Source organism: Madurella fahalii (genome assembly GCF_045866475.1).
Source record: "Madurella fahalii IFM 68171 DNA, scaffold_4, whole genome shotgun sequence".
NCBI lineage: Eukaryota > Fungi > Ascomycota > Sordariomycetes > Sordariales > Madurella > Madurella fahalii.
The window spans coordinates 3277801-3296303 of record NW_027263974.1 but is presented as its reverse complement, the minus strand read 5'-3'; the positions used below and the strand labels follow the sequence as shown (position 1 = coordinate 3296303).

The window sequence follows — 18503 nt, the reverse complement described above, 5'->3', positions numbered from 1 at the left end:
TTTTGATGTCAGCGACAGGACATTGAAGCGATTGGAGAATGTTGAGGTTGAAGGAGTTGTGTCAGCCCAACGATGCGAAAGCTAGGGCCATACACGAGCCTAGACACCAGGACAGTATATGCTGTATCGTGTTCCTGGTCTTAAAGATATTGATGTTGACTAACCTAATGGCCGAGCGAGCTGAACGATTCGTGTAACCAGGTAGACACCTAGGATCTCCAGCTTCGTAGGCTCTTCAAGAAGGAATCCGTCTAGACTCATTTCCTCCCCAAGAAGTATCTCAACTGGTCCAGGAGGGATCGGGCAGGCCGCACAGATTCTCTTCACAGTTGGGGATGCTGCCGAAACCTCATTCCACAAAGGCCCCTCCCACTTGATGAGCGCGAAGTCAGATTTCAGGCTGTCTTTCATGAGAAGGATGGTAGACGGCGTGTTGTCGCCGTCAGTCACTGGGATGGCCTTGAGCCCGATGAAGTTTGACGCGCCTCCGAGGTGTGTCTCGACCCATTTGACGGGCTGGCTAGGCTTGGCTGACCCCGCGGGTTTCAGGCGTAAACTCAGCATAGCAGCTGTAGTCGTCTCTGGACGAGCCGCCTGTTTGGGTATTGTCGTCAGACTGTCGACTGGGTGAGCCATTTCCGACGGACCTCGCCCGATCCTGGTCGAGAATACGGGGACCATCAACTCTATCGTCGTTACTGAGAGTTTCCAATAGGCCGTTGAGTATACCGTGTGCTGTTGTGACGCCCAGTATAATATCGTTGACAGTGATGAAGCCACCGATTCTGCAAAGGTTCTGACTGCGGACCGAGGCTCCTTGCATGAGCGTTGCCCGGCACATAACCCCATGAAGAGGCAGGTCTGGGCCGGTGAGGGATCCTCGACTTCGATATGCAAAGTGAGCCCTTCTGACGAGTCTACCGCGACACCAGCGCTGACGGAGGGTTCCCATTTGTCCGGGTTGGGAGACTCGGTTGACAGAAGCTGAGCGGCGCTCGCCATAACCTCGCCGAATTCCGTGTTATGCACCCACTTCATACAACTTTCTCGTAAGGCTTGCTTCATGTGCGTGTGTTGAGCAGGAGAGCAGCGAACCCAGATTGTCGGCGACAGCTTCACGGTCCCGTCCCGGCCACCGGTGGCCTTGCCTGACATGCGCAATACCACGGGCTCAAAGACGTAGTTGTTAGGATCGCGCCTTCCAGTGCTTGTTGTCTCAATTTTCTTCTTGGCCAGTTCCAGGTCAGCAACGAGTGAGCTCTTGATTTTCAGCACAAATATCTCTTTTGCCTCCGGCGGTACGGGAATCTGGTTTGGTAATGCGACGAAAATGTTGGAGTCGGGGATGCAATACACTTTTTCGGATGAAACTGCGACTTCTTCAATCCACTGGTTTTCGTGCTGTTCCTGGCTTCGGCTCTCTGATGCGGAATTGCTGGCCGCGTTACTGGTAACTTTGCTCGGCGTATCACTGGTAGCAGGCGAACCACCGTCTGGGGATACTCTTCGTAATACTAGCTGCAGCCTGACTTTGAGCTCTCGGATCCAGGACTCGTGTCTGCGGACGTCGGTCTGCTGTCTTTCTGCGGAGGAGATTCTGTCTTCAGTGGCACGGCCGTTGACGAGTATGCTGGGCAGATTCGTGGCCGTTGGCTTCCGAATTCGCAATCGCTCCATCGGTCTCAGGTCTCCGAGTTGAAATTAGATCCGGGGTAAACTGAGGTCATTCTTCCGGGTCCCTTCTTGTTTGGGTGGGATGACAAAGTTTTCCAACGGTCTGGAGCTGAGATGGGTACTTGCAGAACGCGGACAACACAACCTGGAAGCTGAACAACTAAAGGAAGCGGGCGTGTTATGGCGCGTGGGAGGTGCCCAACGGAAGATAAGCGCCGGAGAAGATTGCAAAATTGAGTGGCAGTGAATTGGTCGATCGTCCCCCTATGGCACTGCCACTTTGTGCCCGGAAGGTCAGGTTGGGCAGGAAGGCGTTCTGCATGGCGCTCCCGCCCCGGGACAAAACAACCTCAACTAGTGAGATGCTTGCTGCGTCCAATCACTGGCAGAAAGGCCAGGCGGGTCACTGGCGGTATTGTGGCCCTTGCTAGGATGAGTCGCATCAACAAGCAACTTGGGCCGGCAGCCAAATGACACTGAAGCCGCCACGACTTTCATCTTTCCGTTTGCGTGTCCAGGAATCCAACCCCCCAGAAACAAAACTAAAGCACTACAATCGCTATTCTGAGAATTTGGTTCGCTCCCGGCCGTCCTTTCCATCCAGTTTTGCACCATTTCAATAGCCGAAAGGTCTTTAGCCTCTTCTGTAAAGATCTGTCACTTTACTATAAAAAGCAACGACGAGTTTAGTAAGGTAGGCAGCTGTCGAGCGACATCCAGCTGGAGGCTCCCTAAGAGATAAAACCTATCTGTTTCACTGTTCCCGAACGAAGACAGCTTACTGCTCTTTTCAGGGATATTGACGACGGACTCTCGGAAGATAGTATCGTATATAAGAAGATCGATACAACCCTAATTCGGTATACCTGGATTATTGAGATGAAGGATCAAGCGCTATGAAGGACCCGGAGGTTTCCGCGCATGTTCACTTCAACCCACTGAAATTGACTGCATGGGTGTAGGTTTGAAGAAGTGACGAGTATGGCTTCCGGTTGCCCCAACCTGATTACTTCTGATGAGAACCGTGGCCGTACGTTCCTTGATGTCTCGGTCATGATGAACGTCCGTGCCACCGTCTCTATGGGTCGGCGTTTCTGCAAGCGCGCCAGACGGAGGGTCAAGTTCGGTCTAGACGATAATTTACTCATCACATCCTTCGTATGTAATTACTTACTATTTCCCTGCCTAGGTACCTGCCCATCTTCCTTGCATGTCCAAGCCGCTTGATTACCAACTGGAAGGCAAGAGGTGTGACTATTTTCCTGTAGGCCCATATTGCCGTAATACCCTGCGAGGTCATCTATGGAGGCCTTGGGAAGCCCGTACTCGTCAACTTGATGGATGATCCCACTACCACTGTTCGGTTTATCAAAGTGCAACGTTCTCCACCACACGGTATAACGGGCCCCACCCAGGCTCACAGGGCCGATAGACTATCCGCCCAGGAAATCGTCACCCCGGTGATTCTTAACTTTAACAAGTCCAGACTTCTTGCCATGTACTAGCAGTTACTCCCATTGCTTTTGATTCGAACGGCCTCCCTAGTCATCGGAGCTTTCACAGTGGCTTGGTGCACCACCGCTGTCGTCGCCGCTGTTGTCCACTCGGCAGCAATCACAGCCGGTGGCCGAGGTAGTTGGCTGCGAATCTCATGTCGAAATCCGTCCTCGGTAAACGATTATGTAGTGGTCTCGACAAATCCAGCGTGCAGAATCAGCGTAGGGGTGCTTGGGATGTTGCATGCGGCGGCATGTGCACTAATGGCGGCGATTACCTGGGCGACGTGAAGCCAATGACGATGCAGCTGACAGTTAGCCATGGCTTGATGCACTGGGAATTTCTCCTAAGACGTTAGCAAGGCAGAGGATGCTGTGCCTCGGAAGTCAAGACGACATCTTCCTGCGTAACTTTGTGTGGAATGAGAGACGGCACAAATTAAATTCCGGAGCACCACTTAGCTCCCTAGCTGATCAGCTTGAAGTGCTATGCATTTTTCTGTCCTCTTGAGGATACACGGCAGAGCGCATACCTAGAAGCTCCGATGCCGTCTAGACCATCCATTGCCACACCTCTCGTACAGATCACAGCGCCCCAGCCTTCGATTCAAGGGGTGCTGGTTATGGCGCAGCCCGTCCAAGCCCATGCGCCGTCAGATTGCGCCTGTGAACGCTGGTGATATTCTCGTCCCTATTCATCCATCGCCTCAAGCCGCCGCCTCCTCGACAAACCGATACCTCGGTAGCATCGCCATCTTCTCCTCAGGACTAACCTCGGAATCTCCATACACCATCCGCATCTCCTTCTTCCCCTTCTTCTCTCCCGTCGGCGCCTCTTCTTTCCCAGCCCCGGGAGCAGGCTTAATCCCCGCCTCAGCCATCCTTATGAGCTGATCGATGTCATCGCCCGTACCGCCCTGCCGAGCCGCGCTGGCCACCAGCTCATCCACCGTCGACGCACCGCCTCCGGGGAAGCCAGAGGGTGCACCGTAGTACGGCGGCCGCTGAGGTAGCGTGGTGCCACCGCTGCCACCCGGGGGCCGGGCGGGCAGGTTGAACGCGCTGCCGGCAGCGCCAGGAGGCGGGGAAGCGCCTGGTGGGTAGGCGGGTGCCGGCGGGTAGGGCGGGGCAGCGCCTGGGTACGGGGGCGCGCCGGGATAGGCGAAGGCCCCTGGTTGTGGAGGGGGGAAAGGGGAGGCCTGATTAAGGAGCTTGTGAGATAGAGTTGCGGGGTGAGAGCGGGGATGGGGGAGACGTACGCCTTGTCCAGGGCTGGGGCCGTCAACAATCGGCGCCGCGCCGGGTGTGCCGCCGTTCGCGGCGGCTGCTTTCTGGGCGGCCACCTTCGCGCGGTGCTCGGCCAGCCGCTTCTTGAGCTCCTCGGGCGTCTCCATCTTGATCTTCTTTGCCGGGCCCTGCCCTCCTGATTGGCCTCGCGGTGGGTTGCCTGTGGCAGCTTGCCTTTCGGCCTGGGCGGTGTAGAAGTTCTGGATGATGCGCTGGTTGTGTTGCTGTACGATGTCTTCGGGGACGCCCTCCATACCGAAGATCTCAATGTCGAGGCCTTGGCGGTTTGGGAGCGCATTTTCGACGCTTGTGAGGTTTTCTTTGTGCACTTGGTTCATGTGGACGGAGAGACCTGTGTGCGGAGGACGCGAGATCGTTAGCAATGGTCCTGTGCTGGGGTGTTGCTCGCTGCGGATACGTGTATACCTCCGGCTGTGTTGAGTCGCTTGCCGCATCGCTCGCACTTGAAGTGTTTAGCCTTTTGATGAGATATGAGGAGCTTCAGATCTTCAAAGTCTCGCTCGCCTACGACGGGATTAGCAAGTACGGCATAGGCCTGATGGCGGGGGACCAACAATAATAGCACCACGGCCGAGCTAGGAGCTCCTCGACATCGGGGTGACCGCGTTTCTTTTTTCCCATCGTGGTCGGTGATGAAGTCGCGCGTTATTAAATGATCACGTAGGTTGTGCGACCGGGCGCGTTCGGTTTGGTGGAGAGCGATGCTGACGACACTCTGTTGCGAGCGATGCGAATGAATCCAAGCTGGCGATGAACTGGAGACTGCAGCGACTTGGTCTCGACTCGTCGGTCGCCAAAACCTCGATGCGCCAAAGTTTCCGCCTCTAGTCCAAAACGGGATTAGTGCAATGCGGCGTTCTCCTGCGCGTACCCACCTCGATTGTCTAATAATATACATCTAGTGAGATGCTATCCACATTTTGGGCTTGCAACAAACGGGTAAACTCACCAACCCTGTGTGACATTCTTCAACCTGATGGAATCTACGTTAACCTGTGCATTATTCCTACAAACTTAATCCATTTTTCACTAAGAAGCTAGAAGTCTTGTTAATCTATGCCATGGAAATTGTTTATTGTATGCGGTCAAAGCCTCCCAGATTGTGAACCTTGTTCTTTCATCGGCGTTGCGAGTGCAGCGGACGATGTTGTTAACGTAGTTGATGACGGTCTGGCTGGCTTTGTTTATTTTTTACGTTTTCCGGACAGATGCATTTTCAGATATTTTGCCCACGCATCAGAAGCTGCAGAGACGAAAGATGGAAAGTCAGATGTCCACAAGCTTCTGGCTAACAACGATTTAGGGACGTTACGAGCCTCCAGCAAGGCTGCAAGAACCCGACGGTTATAGCAGCTTTGTGTGGCCTCTTGTCAAAGTGATGGTACGCAGTGTGCACTTTCAGAGATCATTTGCAGCTATAAAAAGCTTGGATGATCTCCAGAAGTTCCCCCTTTGCTGACAGCCCATGTCGTCCGTCATTAAAGGTTTCTTCTGTTAACTCAGTGAGACCATGATCCCATTGCCGATCTAGTTTGTGCCTTCGTTTGTCCGGTGTCTACCAGTTCACTGGCCTCAGTCCCATGACTCTATCTACCTTATTCGGTGCCGAGCAATATTTCATGCACAGCATGCAATGTGTAGTTACCCTACATCACCCTCCACAGTACCTCTGATCTGATAAGGTCCTATTTCACTTTCTATTCGATAATTTTTTAATCCCTTCCTATGTTCTTAAGTTAACGTACCTACTTCTCGGATACCCCACTTCTCGGACACCAATTCCAATACATAACCCTGAAAACTAACGCTTAATAAAACTACAACCCTAAGTAGATGAAAATAAATTAAAAATATAAGACGATACATATAGATAGTATTGTTATAAATTTAAATTTAAAATCAGTAATCGAGAAGTCACTGTTGTGCCTGCCGGGAATAGCGCCTTTCCCGATCGGGTATAGCGCGCGTCTGAACTGCCCCGCTCGCACAGCCTCCAACACGCCCGCCACATAAATAGAAGCCTCTTCTCCGACATCCCGTTCTTATACTCTCGAGTTCTCTCTCTTCCTCGTCTCCTACACTTCCCCCCTACCTCCTCCAATGCACTCCTTATCACCGACGTCTCTCTGTTCCCTCATTTCGCCAAGCTAAGGCATCCGTATACCCGACGTCCCCCTGTCGGAAACACGGCACCTCTGAATCGTGGGAAATGATAGTTGAGGGTCTTGTGTGTCTTGTCTTGATTGTCTGTATCCTTCCTCGTCTCCCTTAGAGAGCTTACTGTCGGATGCACAGCACCTCTGAACGTTCGGAGTTAAATTTAGGATGGAAATTCAGGATCGAAAATTGAGCATGTCTTGTTTTTTTCCTTGTCTAACGGAGGTGAACTTCCTTCTTATTTCCAATTTCCTGGACCACGGAGACCCGGGTTGACGGGTCTCCGAGAGATCGGATCACACTTATCCGAGTCGCACTAATCCGGATCACAATGATCCGGGTTCGTGTTTTGCAGATCCAGGATCCAGCTTCCTGACCCTTTTGACACATAACCCTTTTTGACAGACTATTGTCCTACAGTAGGTAGCAACACCGAGTATAGCGAGGATACTATATCCAGCTACCACACTGCAAGTACTGTAGGGTAAGCACTATAACTGTTGTAACCGACAGAACAGCCTCTTAGTAGCAGACCCGTCCAGACTATAGCGACTCTTCATCGAAAGAGACTCGGAGATCGTTCCGGCGCCTAAAGCACTAAGGTAAGTACAGTACTGCCCGCCTGCTATTACTACAAGAGTCCACCTTGGAAAAGGACCCTGAAACAGACAGAGCCGCTGCTGTAATATTCGAGGAATAGCCTCTTAGGAACACAGTTCTCAAGCGCATTACAATAGACAGTTCGCTGCCTACTTTTATCGTACAATTCACCTAGGACCTATATACAAAGCACGGAACAGGGCACTATAGGGCGGAGAATCGAAGCTCCATTTCCGCGGCCAAGAGGTACCGCTCGGTGAAACAGAGGAATGCGAGATATATAAAAGGGAAGGACACCCCAGCCGACTTCAACTTCAAGGAAGGAGAAGATATACGCCAGACGACGATAAGAAAATCCGTCAGACGAAGGAGCAAGGACAGTCTTGGATTGCGATTACTAAGCATTTCCCGGGTATACTGCTGGGGCCATTGAGGCGAGGTATTACATCAAGCTCAAGACTACCGACCCCTCTCGAAACGGGGCTCAGCAACTCTGCGATCACTCTCGAGCACCCTCCGCAGTGGCTGACGACCTTGGCAAAGAGGAAGAGTGGGAGGTAGAGGAGATTTGTAGCGACAGGAAGTTGGATGACGGCGGCGTGGAGCTGCTTGTGAAGTGGAAAGGCGGGGAGGAAACATGGGAGCCTTACGAGAACTTGGCGGAGACAGAGGCACTTGACAGGTATGAGCGCCTCTATGGCGTGGTTGGTGTAAATTTTGATTGATTGTTCCGAATCTGATATGCCCCTGTTATGCTGATGGCGTAAAAACTTGGCGATAGTACGCTTCTCCATAAGACGGATCTGTAAATTGCCCTGGCGGGCTGCTGTGGTACCTGTATACTGAGGGCTGCTAGCAGCGGCGGAGCTGCTAGCTATGGTGGAGAGCTTCTATAGTAATTATTGTTCTGTTAGCAGGTGTTGTTTATAGCTTGAGATAGAGAAAGGGGAATTGGAGACAACTAACGGGCGGATATTTGCAAAGTATCTCAATACTAACCTTGGTCTTTTTTACAGGCGAGCCGTCCAATATAACGTATTTTATAAGCGAGCTGCGCATATAAGCGAGCTGTGCACCTCAAGACCCATATATAACCCTGAAAATGCAACATTGTCAAAATAACCAACTTTAGAATAAAACTCTTGCCGAACTCAGAGATCGTCTTCCTGATCTTCGATATTAAAGTTGAAGCATTGAAATATTGCTAAGTGAGCTGGTTTTCATTAAAGATTAGGTTGCCTAAGTTTTTACGGCTGAGATCAACATCAACTGAACTTTAACCTCGGCCTATTTACTTTAACATAATAAACAGAGCTGTATCTTGATTTCTAAAGGCTAAATAAGCAATTACAAAATGATAAAACTTTTCATTGAAGTTTGGTGATTTTGACAAGGTTGTGTTTTCAGGGTTATATATGGGTTTGGGGGTGCGCAGCTCGCTTATATGCGCAGCTCGCTTATAAAATACGTTATACCCAGTGCCGTCAGACAACTTGCGCTTCTCAACCTGCTTGCTACTGGTGGTAGGAGCTACGGCCTTGCCCTTGCTGATGTTCTTGGGAGTTTGCGGGCCCTGCGAGGTAGCCCCTCCTTTGCCCTTATATGTTGCGGGTACATTGGGCTTAGGGACTTTAGCTTGAACCTGATCTCTGGCGGGCGCCGTAGCAGCGTTCTCCTCAACGTGGCAGGGGCTGCAGCGCTTGCCCTAGGAATTGTAATGGCAGTTTGCGTAGGCGCCGTTGCCGCAGATATCGGAGACAATGCGGTTGAAAAACGGCCCCGTATTCGCCTGACAGTTGGTGCATTCTGAGGGGTCGGGGTTACGGCCGGTGATTTGTATAAGTGCCGCCTCCCGGTTTGTCGGCCTGTCCCAGTTTAGGACCCGCAGGTTGCTATGACTGTCGCTGTTCATCTCAATGCTACGGACGGCCTATACAGATATTAGAGCCTTGCGGGCCTATAAGGAGAATACGGACTTACATCAAGCTCAATCAAGGCAATTATGTGTTTTGTCTCCTTGGGGAACGAGGCGATCTTCTGCGCAACTTCATTTATGCTGTACCCGCTAGGCGCGGGACGGGGCGGGAGCTGGAACGGCATAAACTCTCGATCGCTGCGGAAGCTGCGCAACTGTTAGCAGCGCCCGAAAAAAAAAAAAAAAAGAAAAAAAAAAACTGCATGTATAATTTGACTGACAGAATTGAACTATGGGACCCATAGGGCCGTAGGACGGGAGGCGGGGCGGGCTGCGGCAGGCTGGGAGGGTGGCGCAGTCGGTGGTTGTGGAAAGAAAGTAGGAAGAGCGGCAGGACGGCTAAAAACTACAAACACCACAACCAGCCCGCTTCGCGGGCTGACAACCACTAGTTGATTGAAGTTCTAGATGACCATGCCTGGTTTAAACTGCGGTGGGCATCCCCCGGACCCCGAACAACCCAGATATGCCAAAGCGTCAGTTACCGCCTGATAATCCAACAGTGTGCGAGGGTCGAGAGTTGAGGGGGTGGTCTTGCCAAGCACATGTAACAATCTGTTCCGGCGGTTTTTCAGCCGCATCACAATAAGGAAACCGGGGAGATTATGATCCGCATTACGCGGTACGGCGCGCCTCTCTGGTACCTTATAAAGCTGGCGTTGCCACCTTGACCCAAATCAATGAGAGCCTTCGTCAACTGTCAACGACATTAAAGCATACCGGCGCCCGAGTCGCGATTGTTCGAGCATGCCGTCGTACCCCATCTCCACCACAACGAACCTGGGCGCGCTTACGACCACCTTCCGGCCGCCCAGTGACTGCAATACGCCATACGTCTACGATTCCGAGCTGTTCGGACGTTGGGGCAATTCTTGCACACTAAGTTCGAGTAGCCGGTTCGGACTCCACAGAACAGAGTGTTATCCCGGGGACTACGCCGCGTATATTAACGATGGAGAGGTAACTCAATCCATCGCCGTCTACTCGCCGGGTTTAATGTGCCCTTCGGGGTGGTCCGCCGCATGTAGCGTAAGTCGCCGCAGCGGCGAGCCACCGCCGTCCAAAGGGCAGTTCATAACGCCCGCGGACTGGTATATTTGGAACATGATCAAAGAGGGTGAGACGGCCATTGGATGCTGTCCAAGGTATTTCCTCCCCATTTTCTCAGTGGACCGGCTTCGGCAATTGACCGTATTGTTAGCCGATACACTTGTGAAGATCTCGACCACTGGTATTGCGAGTGGATCGCCACCCCGGGTGACGTACTCAGCGGATTCACGTACGCGCCTGGGGGCTGTTCGCCGACGCCCACGAGCTCAGCAATTGGAATAGGAACTACTGAAAGAGTGGCTAACGCTGGACGGATCATTTTAGTCCGGGCTGTCGCGGATGGATCTCCCGCTGAGACGACAGGAACAAATGCGGATGACCAGGCAGGGAACGCATCCGGCTCGGCAGAAGGCGGCTTGTCTACTGGAGCCAAAATCGCCATAGGAGTCGTCATTCCCGTGGCGGTTATCTTGATTGGCATGGGGCTGTTCTTCATCCTCAAAAGAGAGAGGCATCACAAACGCAGTATACCACAAGGCACTGGTGAAGGCGGGTACCCTGGGCTGAAGCCGGAGCTCGAAGGAACTCAGGCGATTGCCATTCCACGCGCGGCTGTCGTTGCGTACGACAAACCAGAGTTAGATTCTTCTTCAGCCGGGAACCGCCCCCCGGCGCCCCTCGCTTCTGAGATGGCCGCTGAAAGGGCATATACGACACCGGAATTACAGGGCAGCAGTAACCATCTTCCGTCGAAGTACGGGGCTACCCCCGCTCTGCCGCCAGAGCTCGATCCAAGCGCCGCGGGAGCACCAGCCGAACTCCCTGATTGGTAGGTGGCCGCTGCATCAAGCGCTAGACGAGCCTAGTTGGATGCATCACACACTATAAGGCGGCGGCGAGGAGTGGCTATAAACAACTTCGTGTGCTGGGAAGATTCCAGGACCCAAGCTGCGCCCGTCGCTGCACTTCCATTGCGAGGATATGCCCAGAAGATGTAACAGGCGAAGATTCCAAGAACTCGGAGCGCCGGTGTCAGGCTTGGAAGAACGTTTTTTCCTTTTCCTCTTTTTTGTTTCCTTTTTTGTCCTTGTTGTTTGGGGCCTAGTCGATCAGACTCGCGCGGCAAGCCGATCGAGGTTGTTATGTGTCGTTGCATATATTCTCCAACCCGGTAACAATGTAGTACCTGTGAATTTAACCATTAGCCCCCTTTGGTTTCTAAACTTCATTTAAACTGAACGTGGAGCGGCATTTTACCCCTTTCGTGATGCTTAGGGCGAGAGGCTACTCTTGACATTGGCCCTCTAACCGAAATCGCTCTGTTCTCCCCAGGCCTCAACTTGCCCTGCTTAAAGCAGTATATAGTAAGTAGATTGAGTAGATAATACAGGTAAGTATAACCTATATTACCAAGGAAGACTTCTTCCCGTATTTATACAGCCTTCTAAGTAGCGATAATATACAACAATACTCAGGGAGATTTTCAAGGTACTGGACTTATTTCTTTTAATCCCGAGAAGGTGATTTTACAGCTTGATATCCGTCTTAATACGCCAATACCCTCGAATTCGCAGCTCGGTACTGTCTATACCTAGGTTTCTAAGATCCTAAACAACGTAAAGGAAGGCTCCTTATAGTCTAATCTTATTAAGACTCGAATTACCTGGTATCAAAATAGCTCCTTGACTAAGATTTTAAAAGCGGTTAACGCCATTATTAAAGGGACGTCTAAGATAATATATAAGGTAGTATTGATATAAGCAGAGGTCCGGGACCTTCAGGCAGCAAATAAGGTACTAAGTAAGCGCCGGAGAGCTAAAAAAACAACAGGTACGAGATGGAGGATCGCTTACTGTATAAGATGTACAGGATTTGCAAGGCTAGAGGGACGTAGATGTGTAGATCAGGGAGGAAACGCAGGCTAGGAGTGGTCGGAGGCCGAGGACTGAGACGCGCGTACAGCATTGTAGTAACTGCGGCGAGCCTGGCTACAATTCGCGTACCTGTTAGGTAGTCGCGGAGACGTCTGAAGAAGACGATTCTGAGTAGTTTCAATTGTTTTGAGCTGTTCCAGTGGAATCATTGGATGGTTTTGCAAAGGTGCGGTTTGTTGGCACATTCGTCCGTGTGGCACATTCGTATGTGGAATACGTCATATATCTTCTTAATTTCTAATTTATTTTTATCTGCTTAGGGTTGTGGTTTTATTAAGTGTTAGTTTTCAGGGTTATGTATGGGAATAGGTGTCCGAGAAGTGGGGTATCCGAGAAGTAGGTACGTTAACTGACTAAACATGTCGCATTATTCCCTGGCTTATTGATGCGATGGAAAAGATCCTGGGTAAATCAAGCCGGTAGCACAGAAGGGTTCCATAATCTGCGCCGGCATCACCGCCGAAATACGCAATTGGGATGAGACCAGTCGAGTTTTCCGAGCCGGGACCAACCTCACCGCAACCAATCTTCGAAGCAGCAGCTTTGTTGCTGATTTGTCATCGATTCTACAAACATTATTAAGATGATGATGATACTTGGTGCAGATGAGGTGGCAGGTAAGCAAGAAACGAGGGGGAATTAGAGGAGGACAAATGAGTGTCATAAGAGCAGTACATTGCAGTGTCAAGTCATATATTGAAGTACGGTCCTTCAGATCCGACAGGGCTTGAAGTCATTGCATTTAAGCTCCTGGCAGGAGAAGCTTAAAATGTGACTGCTACTTCCATTTTCTACTGCATTAGAGTGCTCCCTACAACATACCTTCTTTCTTCAGCCACTTCTCCACCACCGTCTTCGCATCCTCATAAGGCAGTTCGATGAGCTTATTCGCAGCATCCTCTTCCTTCAGCTCGTTGCCCGCACCATCTGCCGAATTGTGCACCCGCAAGAAGTCGACAAATGCCCGGTAATCGCCTAATGCAAGCTTCTCGTCCCCCGCCTTCTGCAGATCGGCCGACTTCTCGTGTGTGACGGGGAACTTCGATCCAGTGAGCTCCTCAACTATTGCGATGAGTTCGTTCTGCGACAGATTGAATGATGCCGTGGCGAGGTATTTGTTGGCTGTCTCGTCCGGATGCTTCAAGATGCCAGCGACAGCTTTGCCGATGTGAGCTAGGGTGCTGGCCTGCCACTTTTCGTTGCCCGAGTCTATGACGGTGGCTTTCTTTTCCTTGAAGTTTATGGTCCCAAGACCTGACATTGAGAGCCCCTATGCCATCGTATTAGTCGTCACCGCCATTGTACGTAGAAACAAGCATCCAACTCACCCAGTCAAAGAACAACCCTGTCGACAGGCCAGTCCACGTGAATCCCGGGTTCTCCTTGACCGTCTCCTGCAGATAATCCACAATGGCAATCTTGCTCGCCAAGATCTTGCCAATCGGCGAGCCGCGCACTTTACGCGTGTTGATCCCGAATTCCGACGGGATGAATCGCTTGACCCCGGCTGCTACCGCGGCGTCGACGGCAACCTTTTGCGCGCTAATCCCCGGCGTACCAACAACCGAAACTACAGCATCCTGGCCGTCGAAAGCTGTCTTGAGCGAGTCGAATGAGGAAAAGTCCACCTTCCTGACGTTGAGGTTATCTGGGAACTTGGGTGTGGAGTTGGTCGATGCCTCCCGTGTTACTCCCGTCACGGAGAAGCCAGCTGAGACGAGTTCCCGAACGATGGAGGGACCGAGGTTTCCGCTGCCCTATGGCCTACAGTTAGCTGGGTTGAACCATGACTCGCGTGGTAGCCATTCATACCCCGAGGACAGCCACTGTCTTGATGGACACCATCCTTTCCTTTCCTTTTCAACACACTGTTCACACTGTATGGTCCAAGGTATGCAATAAGCCTGGCACATTCAACACTGATATCACGGGGGAGCATAAGGAGAACTTTGGAGAAATTGGGGTAGTGGGTCGTTAAATACACCTCGCACTCAGGCTATGTTGCAAGACTCGCGTATTATTGCGGCATATCGCCGTGGAACGGTTGACCTTTCCCCGAGAGTGGGGTTGCCGAACCCAGATGCGACTCTCCTCTATGGTCTACCACCTCGGCAGATGAGAACCGGCGGGACGGTACCTTCATTAAGCGAATGGGTGAACGTGTGTAAGTTACACCCAATCACAACTGGAAGTTGACTTTAAATCTGAGCGGTATCCTCTGTCAAGATGTACGAGGTCCGGGTTTGGGAATTCCCAAGACACACATGAAGTGTTAATCGTACATAACTTTGCCGGCTACGAGAATTCATCTGTACTAAGCTGCCATTACCGGACCGAGTTGGGAAATTAGTCACTGAGTCTAGGATCCTACATCAGCCTGCGTGTAAGCCGCGTATTAACCTTCTGTAAAAACCCACAAGATTCACGCACACATGGGGCATTAATAACTGTTGCCTCCACCGAGAAAAGAGTAATAGGTATATTTTATGCCTTCGGTACGCCCATTCTTTTCCGCCGTACTCCCAAGCTCTTCTCTTCCCTGAAGCATATGGTATCTAACGACGCCGAAGAGGAGAAACCGCAAGAAAATTATACGGGGGGTGGTCACAACCACCTCCCCTCGGAGCAATCTTTCAGTTAACCTCCCTGGATTAGCAGGGGGGGGCTTCCCACGATTCGATCCTGTCCGATCCGCATTCACCAGCGCTCCGCTAAGAAAGCAGTAGTCATATGCCGCGCACCGCGAACAGTATGTTCATCCCATGTTGAACCCCTCTTAAAGTTCCCAGACTATGACCCAAACTCCTTCGCCTTCCGCGCCAATACCCTGATATTATTGACCAACCCCTCCACCACGTCAACATACTGATGCGGTTGATTTTCCATGGCTCGTCGGCCCTGATCAATCAGGGGTACGGGGTCAACCTCGACCTCGAGCTCATGTTCTTTCTCTTGGCGCTGGGTATTCTGCAATTTTCGTTAGCAACGGAGGCGACAAATACCATTCGGGTGATTACCAAAAGAATCAAACCGACATGAACAAACAAACCAACAACGGGGACAAAGGGTGGGAAATGGAGGAAAGAAAAGAAAAAAAAAAAAAAGAAAAAAGAAAAGAGAAAATGAAAAAAAAAAAGGAAAAAGAGAAAGAAAAAGAAATAAGAATAAAGAACCTTACCCCCGGGCCCGCCACATTCTGCGTAACCTGCGTCAAATCAATCTGATAGCACCCGTGCCGGTAGCTCAGCCGGTCCTTGACCCTCTGCCTCCCCCCGCTGGGCGACATCCTCTCCAGCTCCTCCACGGGGCCCTCCCAGTCCATCTCCAGGTTCACGCTGATCCGGCAGTCGAGCGGCAAGTCCGGGAAGTGGAGGCTCACGTCGGCCACGCGCGCCTTGATGATCTTAGCGAGCACCTTGTTCGTCTTTTGATCGTACGTCACCCGGGCCCGCGCGCCGTGGCCCTTGGAAGCGATGGGCTTGGCAATGCACACGGGGAGCATGCGGTCCCGCACCTGCGGGGGCAGGTCGAAGAACCGGTCGATTTCGTGGCGGTGGAGGTAGTCTATCGGTAAGCGCGGCCGCGGGAGGGCGGCGTTGGCGGCTTTGTTGTTGGGGTGGGTTTGCTGGACTTGAAAGTTGAGAAAATCGTTGAAGGATTTGTGTTGAACCTGTGAGGGTGTGGAAGCGGGCGATGGTTAGTGAGGAAGGATCGGAGAGGGAGCGGGGGAGAAGGTGTTCACCTCTGTCATGCTACTCCGGAATCCTAACCAGTTGCCTCCATCGCTCAGCACGCACTCGGAGAGGACCGGGAGAGTAACCCGTTGGTTTGTGTCCTTGCTGATGAGCGTGCCGAGCTTTGCCTCAATCTCGAACTTGACGCCGCGGCTCTGGATCTCATGCATGTCTGGGTGTAAGATGACGTATTGGAACAGGAAATCGGCAACGGCCTTTGTGAAGCTCTCTTGCGGAACCGAGTTGGTGATGCTGGCCTCCCACGGGCCCAGCGGGCCCCATGGGTTCGCAGTGTCTGTCGAGGCATTAGCGGCTGGAGTCAGGGGAGCCATGGAGCGCTTCTCCTCTGGCGATTGGTGTCGACTTGTCGATTGGTGGTCTGGCCGGCCGCCTTGGCGATCCGGCTTGCCGTTGGCCTGGGGACTCGAGTGAGGGACGGGTCGAGAGAGGACACGGTTGGGGTGGGCGGGATTCCGCTCTCGTATCGATTGTGCCCATGGCGGAGCTGTCTGATAGACCTTTCTCTTCTTTTGGGTCTTCACGGGCATGCGCGATCGTAGGGGTCCGCCGGCATCGCCATAGCCAGCTCGGCCATTGGAGTCTTCAAACGGTGGTGGTCGCGCCTCTCGCCTCTCCAACTCTTCTGGTCGGAGCTCCCGGTCCTCCAGCTTCCGCTTGGCTGGTGTAGCGGCGCGCTCTCGTTTGGCGTCATGGTCGAAGGCGGCAGCCATTGCCTGGGAGGGATGCGCTTGGCCGGGGCGAGGCTCGAGTTCAGAAACCGAAGTGCTTGGCCGGCCAGAACTGCTTGGCAGACTGGGTATCCGAGTTTTAGGACTGACGCTAAGGCTCCGCTCTCTGTCACTGTGTGGCTGTGGGCCTCGATGAGAGTCCTGACTGTGTGGGTCATAGACGCTTTGTGTGCTGGAATGCCTCGGTAGCGAGGGCGGCGGCGGCGGCGGAGGAGGAGACACCTGGGACGCCGGATGAAAACCGGCCCCTGGCAAACGTTGCTGATACGGGCTTGGCGGCTGGCCGTAGCCTATGGATTGCGCCGGGCGGGCGGACAGCGGGACGGGCGCACCGGGCGTCGGGGGCTGGGACGATTGGCGTTGTTGCTGTTCCGCTTGCGGGAGAGCACGCGGCGTCGCAGCGGGACTACCGTGGACAAAAGGCGCGCCATACTGGGCGGTCTGGCTCTGTGCGGATGTCGGCGTCGGCGTCGACTGCGCCGATTGAGATCTGTGGAGATACGGTTGGGCCGCGCCAGGAGTTGCAATCGGGGGAGTCTGAGGTACGTGCGGGCTTTGCATATACGAGGCAGCGGCAGGCGGGCCTGTCATACCCGCGGGGCCGGCGGGTTGGGGGTAGCTGTCTCGATGGTATGCAGCTGCCGGCGGGTATTGGTGTCGTTGCACCGGGCTGGTCGGGGTTTGTTGCGAGGGGAAGGGAAAGCTGCCTGCAGTGTTGATTGAGGGAGCTTGAGGCTGACGATACGGAGAGGGTGCCGGCCCGGCGCCGATACTTGGCGATCGGAGGTCGTTGGGTGGGAACTGCTGGAGCGGCGGCGGCCGGCTGGCGTAGGGCCCCGGGGCAGCTGCTTGAAACGGTGGGGGAGACGCGAATACGGCCGACGGCGCGTGTTGCGAGTCGTAGTCCTGTGGGATGTGACGGCTGGGTGAGGGCTGAGTCTGGCTGTAGTCACGAAACGACTGCTGCGGGTTCGCTTGGACCGGAGTTGATGGGAGCGCCTGCTGCGAATGCGCTTGCTGCTGCTGTGCTGGCTGTTGTGCTGGCGGCTGTGGAGGCTTGCTCGGCGACGCGGCAGGGCCGTTGTCGTTCAGCATTCCCCTTAGATCCATCTTGAACCTGATTTCGCTTGCCGATCCGAGCCCGTTTGTTGCTCCTCTCGTCCTCTTTTGCTCCCACGCGTCTACGCCTTCACGCACGCTCTTTCTTCAGGTCGCAGCCCTCCGCTTCCGGATCATCGAACGCAAGCTCGTACAGCCGTGTCGAGAAATGTACTGCGAAAGCAGCGGTCGCAATAGCGCAGCGTGCGGGGGGGGGGGGGATTGCTGTTCGCGTTTGGGATCTTCTTGGTTGGTGCGGCAAACGGCGTCACATTGTCGTGTCGAGCGCTCGGTCGGCAAGAAACTACCACGAGCAAATCGAGTTGCCACAGCTCGCTCCCATATCACTCGCGCCTGGCCAACAGCAGCTAAACGGGGTAAAAAGACAAAGACGAGTCGGGGGCATAGAATAGACCTCGATGCAGCTACTGCACACGCGACAAGATCGTCATAACATGTCGCATGAGCGGGAGATGGCAGAGCTAAAAAGACTGATGTGTGCGCAACTGAGTTCTGCCAATGTGGATTCTGCTTGTTGGGGGCTCCGCGCTGCATGTGCATGGCTGCTTGGGTCCTGGCTGCTTCTAAGATCACGGCTAACAATGGGCAAACGCTCCGCTTGCGGAAAATACTGCTGGCGCAGGAACCGCGATCTGTCGGTCCAATTGCATTGTATTGGTAAAATCAGGGCAGAGCTACGGGATGTTTTGGACTTCTCGACCGCAACA

General features: G+C 53.0%; 5 protein-coding genes across 5 annotated transcripts; 1 reads left to right on the top strand and 4 right to left on the bottom strand.

Moving 5' to 3' along the window:
* Positions 1 to 159: 159 nt before the first annotated feature.
* MFIFM68171_07959 (uncharacterized protein) lies at positions 160 to 1677 on the bottom strand (the record flags this gene model as incomplete). Its single annotated transcript, XM_071063379.1, has 1 exon — positions 160 to 1677. The coding sequence occupies one exon, from the start codon at positions 1675 to 1677 to the stop codon at positions 160 to 162; it is 1518 nt and encodes a 505-aa protein (XP_070919480.1).
* A 2200-nt stretch (positions 1678 to 3877) lies between these two features.
* On the bottom strand, positions 3878 to 5099 carry MFIFM68171_07958 (BUB3-interacting and GLEBS motif-containing protein; the record flags this gene model as incomplete). Its single annotated transcript, XM_071063378.1, has 4 exons — positions 3878 to 4369; positions 4430 to 4809; positions 4884 to 4982; positions 5033 to 5099. 4 exons carry the CDS (start codon positions 5097 to 5099, stop codon positions 3878 to 3880), a joined length of 1038 nt encoding a protein of 345 aa, XP_070919479.1.
* A 4858-nt stretch (positions 5100 to 9957) lies between these two features.
* MFIFM68171_07957 (uncharacterized protein) lies at positions 9958 to 11093 on the top strand (the record flags this gene model as incomplete). Its single annotated transcript, XM_071063377.1, has 2 exons — positions 9958 to 10355; positions 10412 to 11093. 2 exons carry the CDS (start codon positions 9958 to 9960, stop codon positions 11091 to 11093), a joined length of 1080 nt encoding a protein of 359 aa, XP_070919478.1.
* Positions 11094 to 13005: 1912 nt separating this feature from the next.
* MFIFM68171_07956 (Pinoresinol reductase) lies at positions 13006 to 14039 on the bottom strand (the record flags this gene model as incomplete). The annotated part of the gene is made up of 3 exons (XM_071063376.1): positions 13006 to 13464; positions 13523 to 13951; positions 14007 to 14039. The coding sequence occupies 3 exons, from the start codon at positions 14037 to 14039 to the stop codon at positions 13006 to 13008; spliced, it is 921 nt and encodes a 306-aa protein (XP_070919477.1).
* A 945-nt stretch (positions 14040 to 14984) lies between these two features.
* On the bottom strand, positions 14985 to 17787 carry CET1 (mRNA-capping enzyme subunit beta; the record flags this gene model as incomplete). Its single annotated transcript, XM_071063375.1, has 3 exons — positions 14985 to 15161; positions 15373 to 15864; positions 15937 to 17787. The coding sequence occupies 3 exons, from the start codon at positions 17785 to 17787 to the stop codon at positions 14985 to 14987; spliced, it is 2520 nt and encodes an 839-aa protein (XP_070919476.1).
* Between the last annotated feature and the right edge of the window lie 716 nt (positions 17788 to 18503).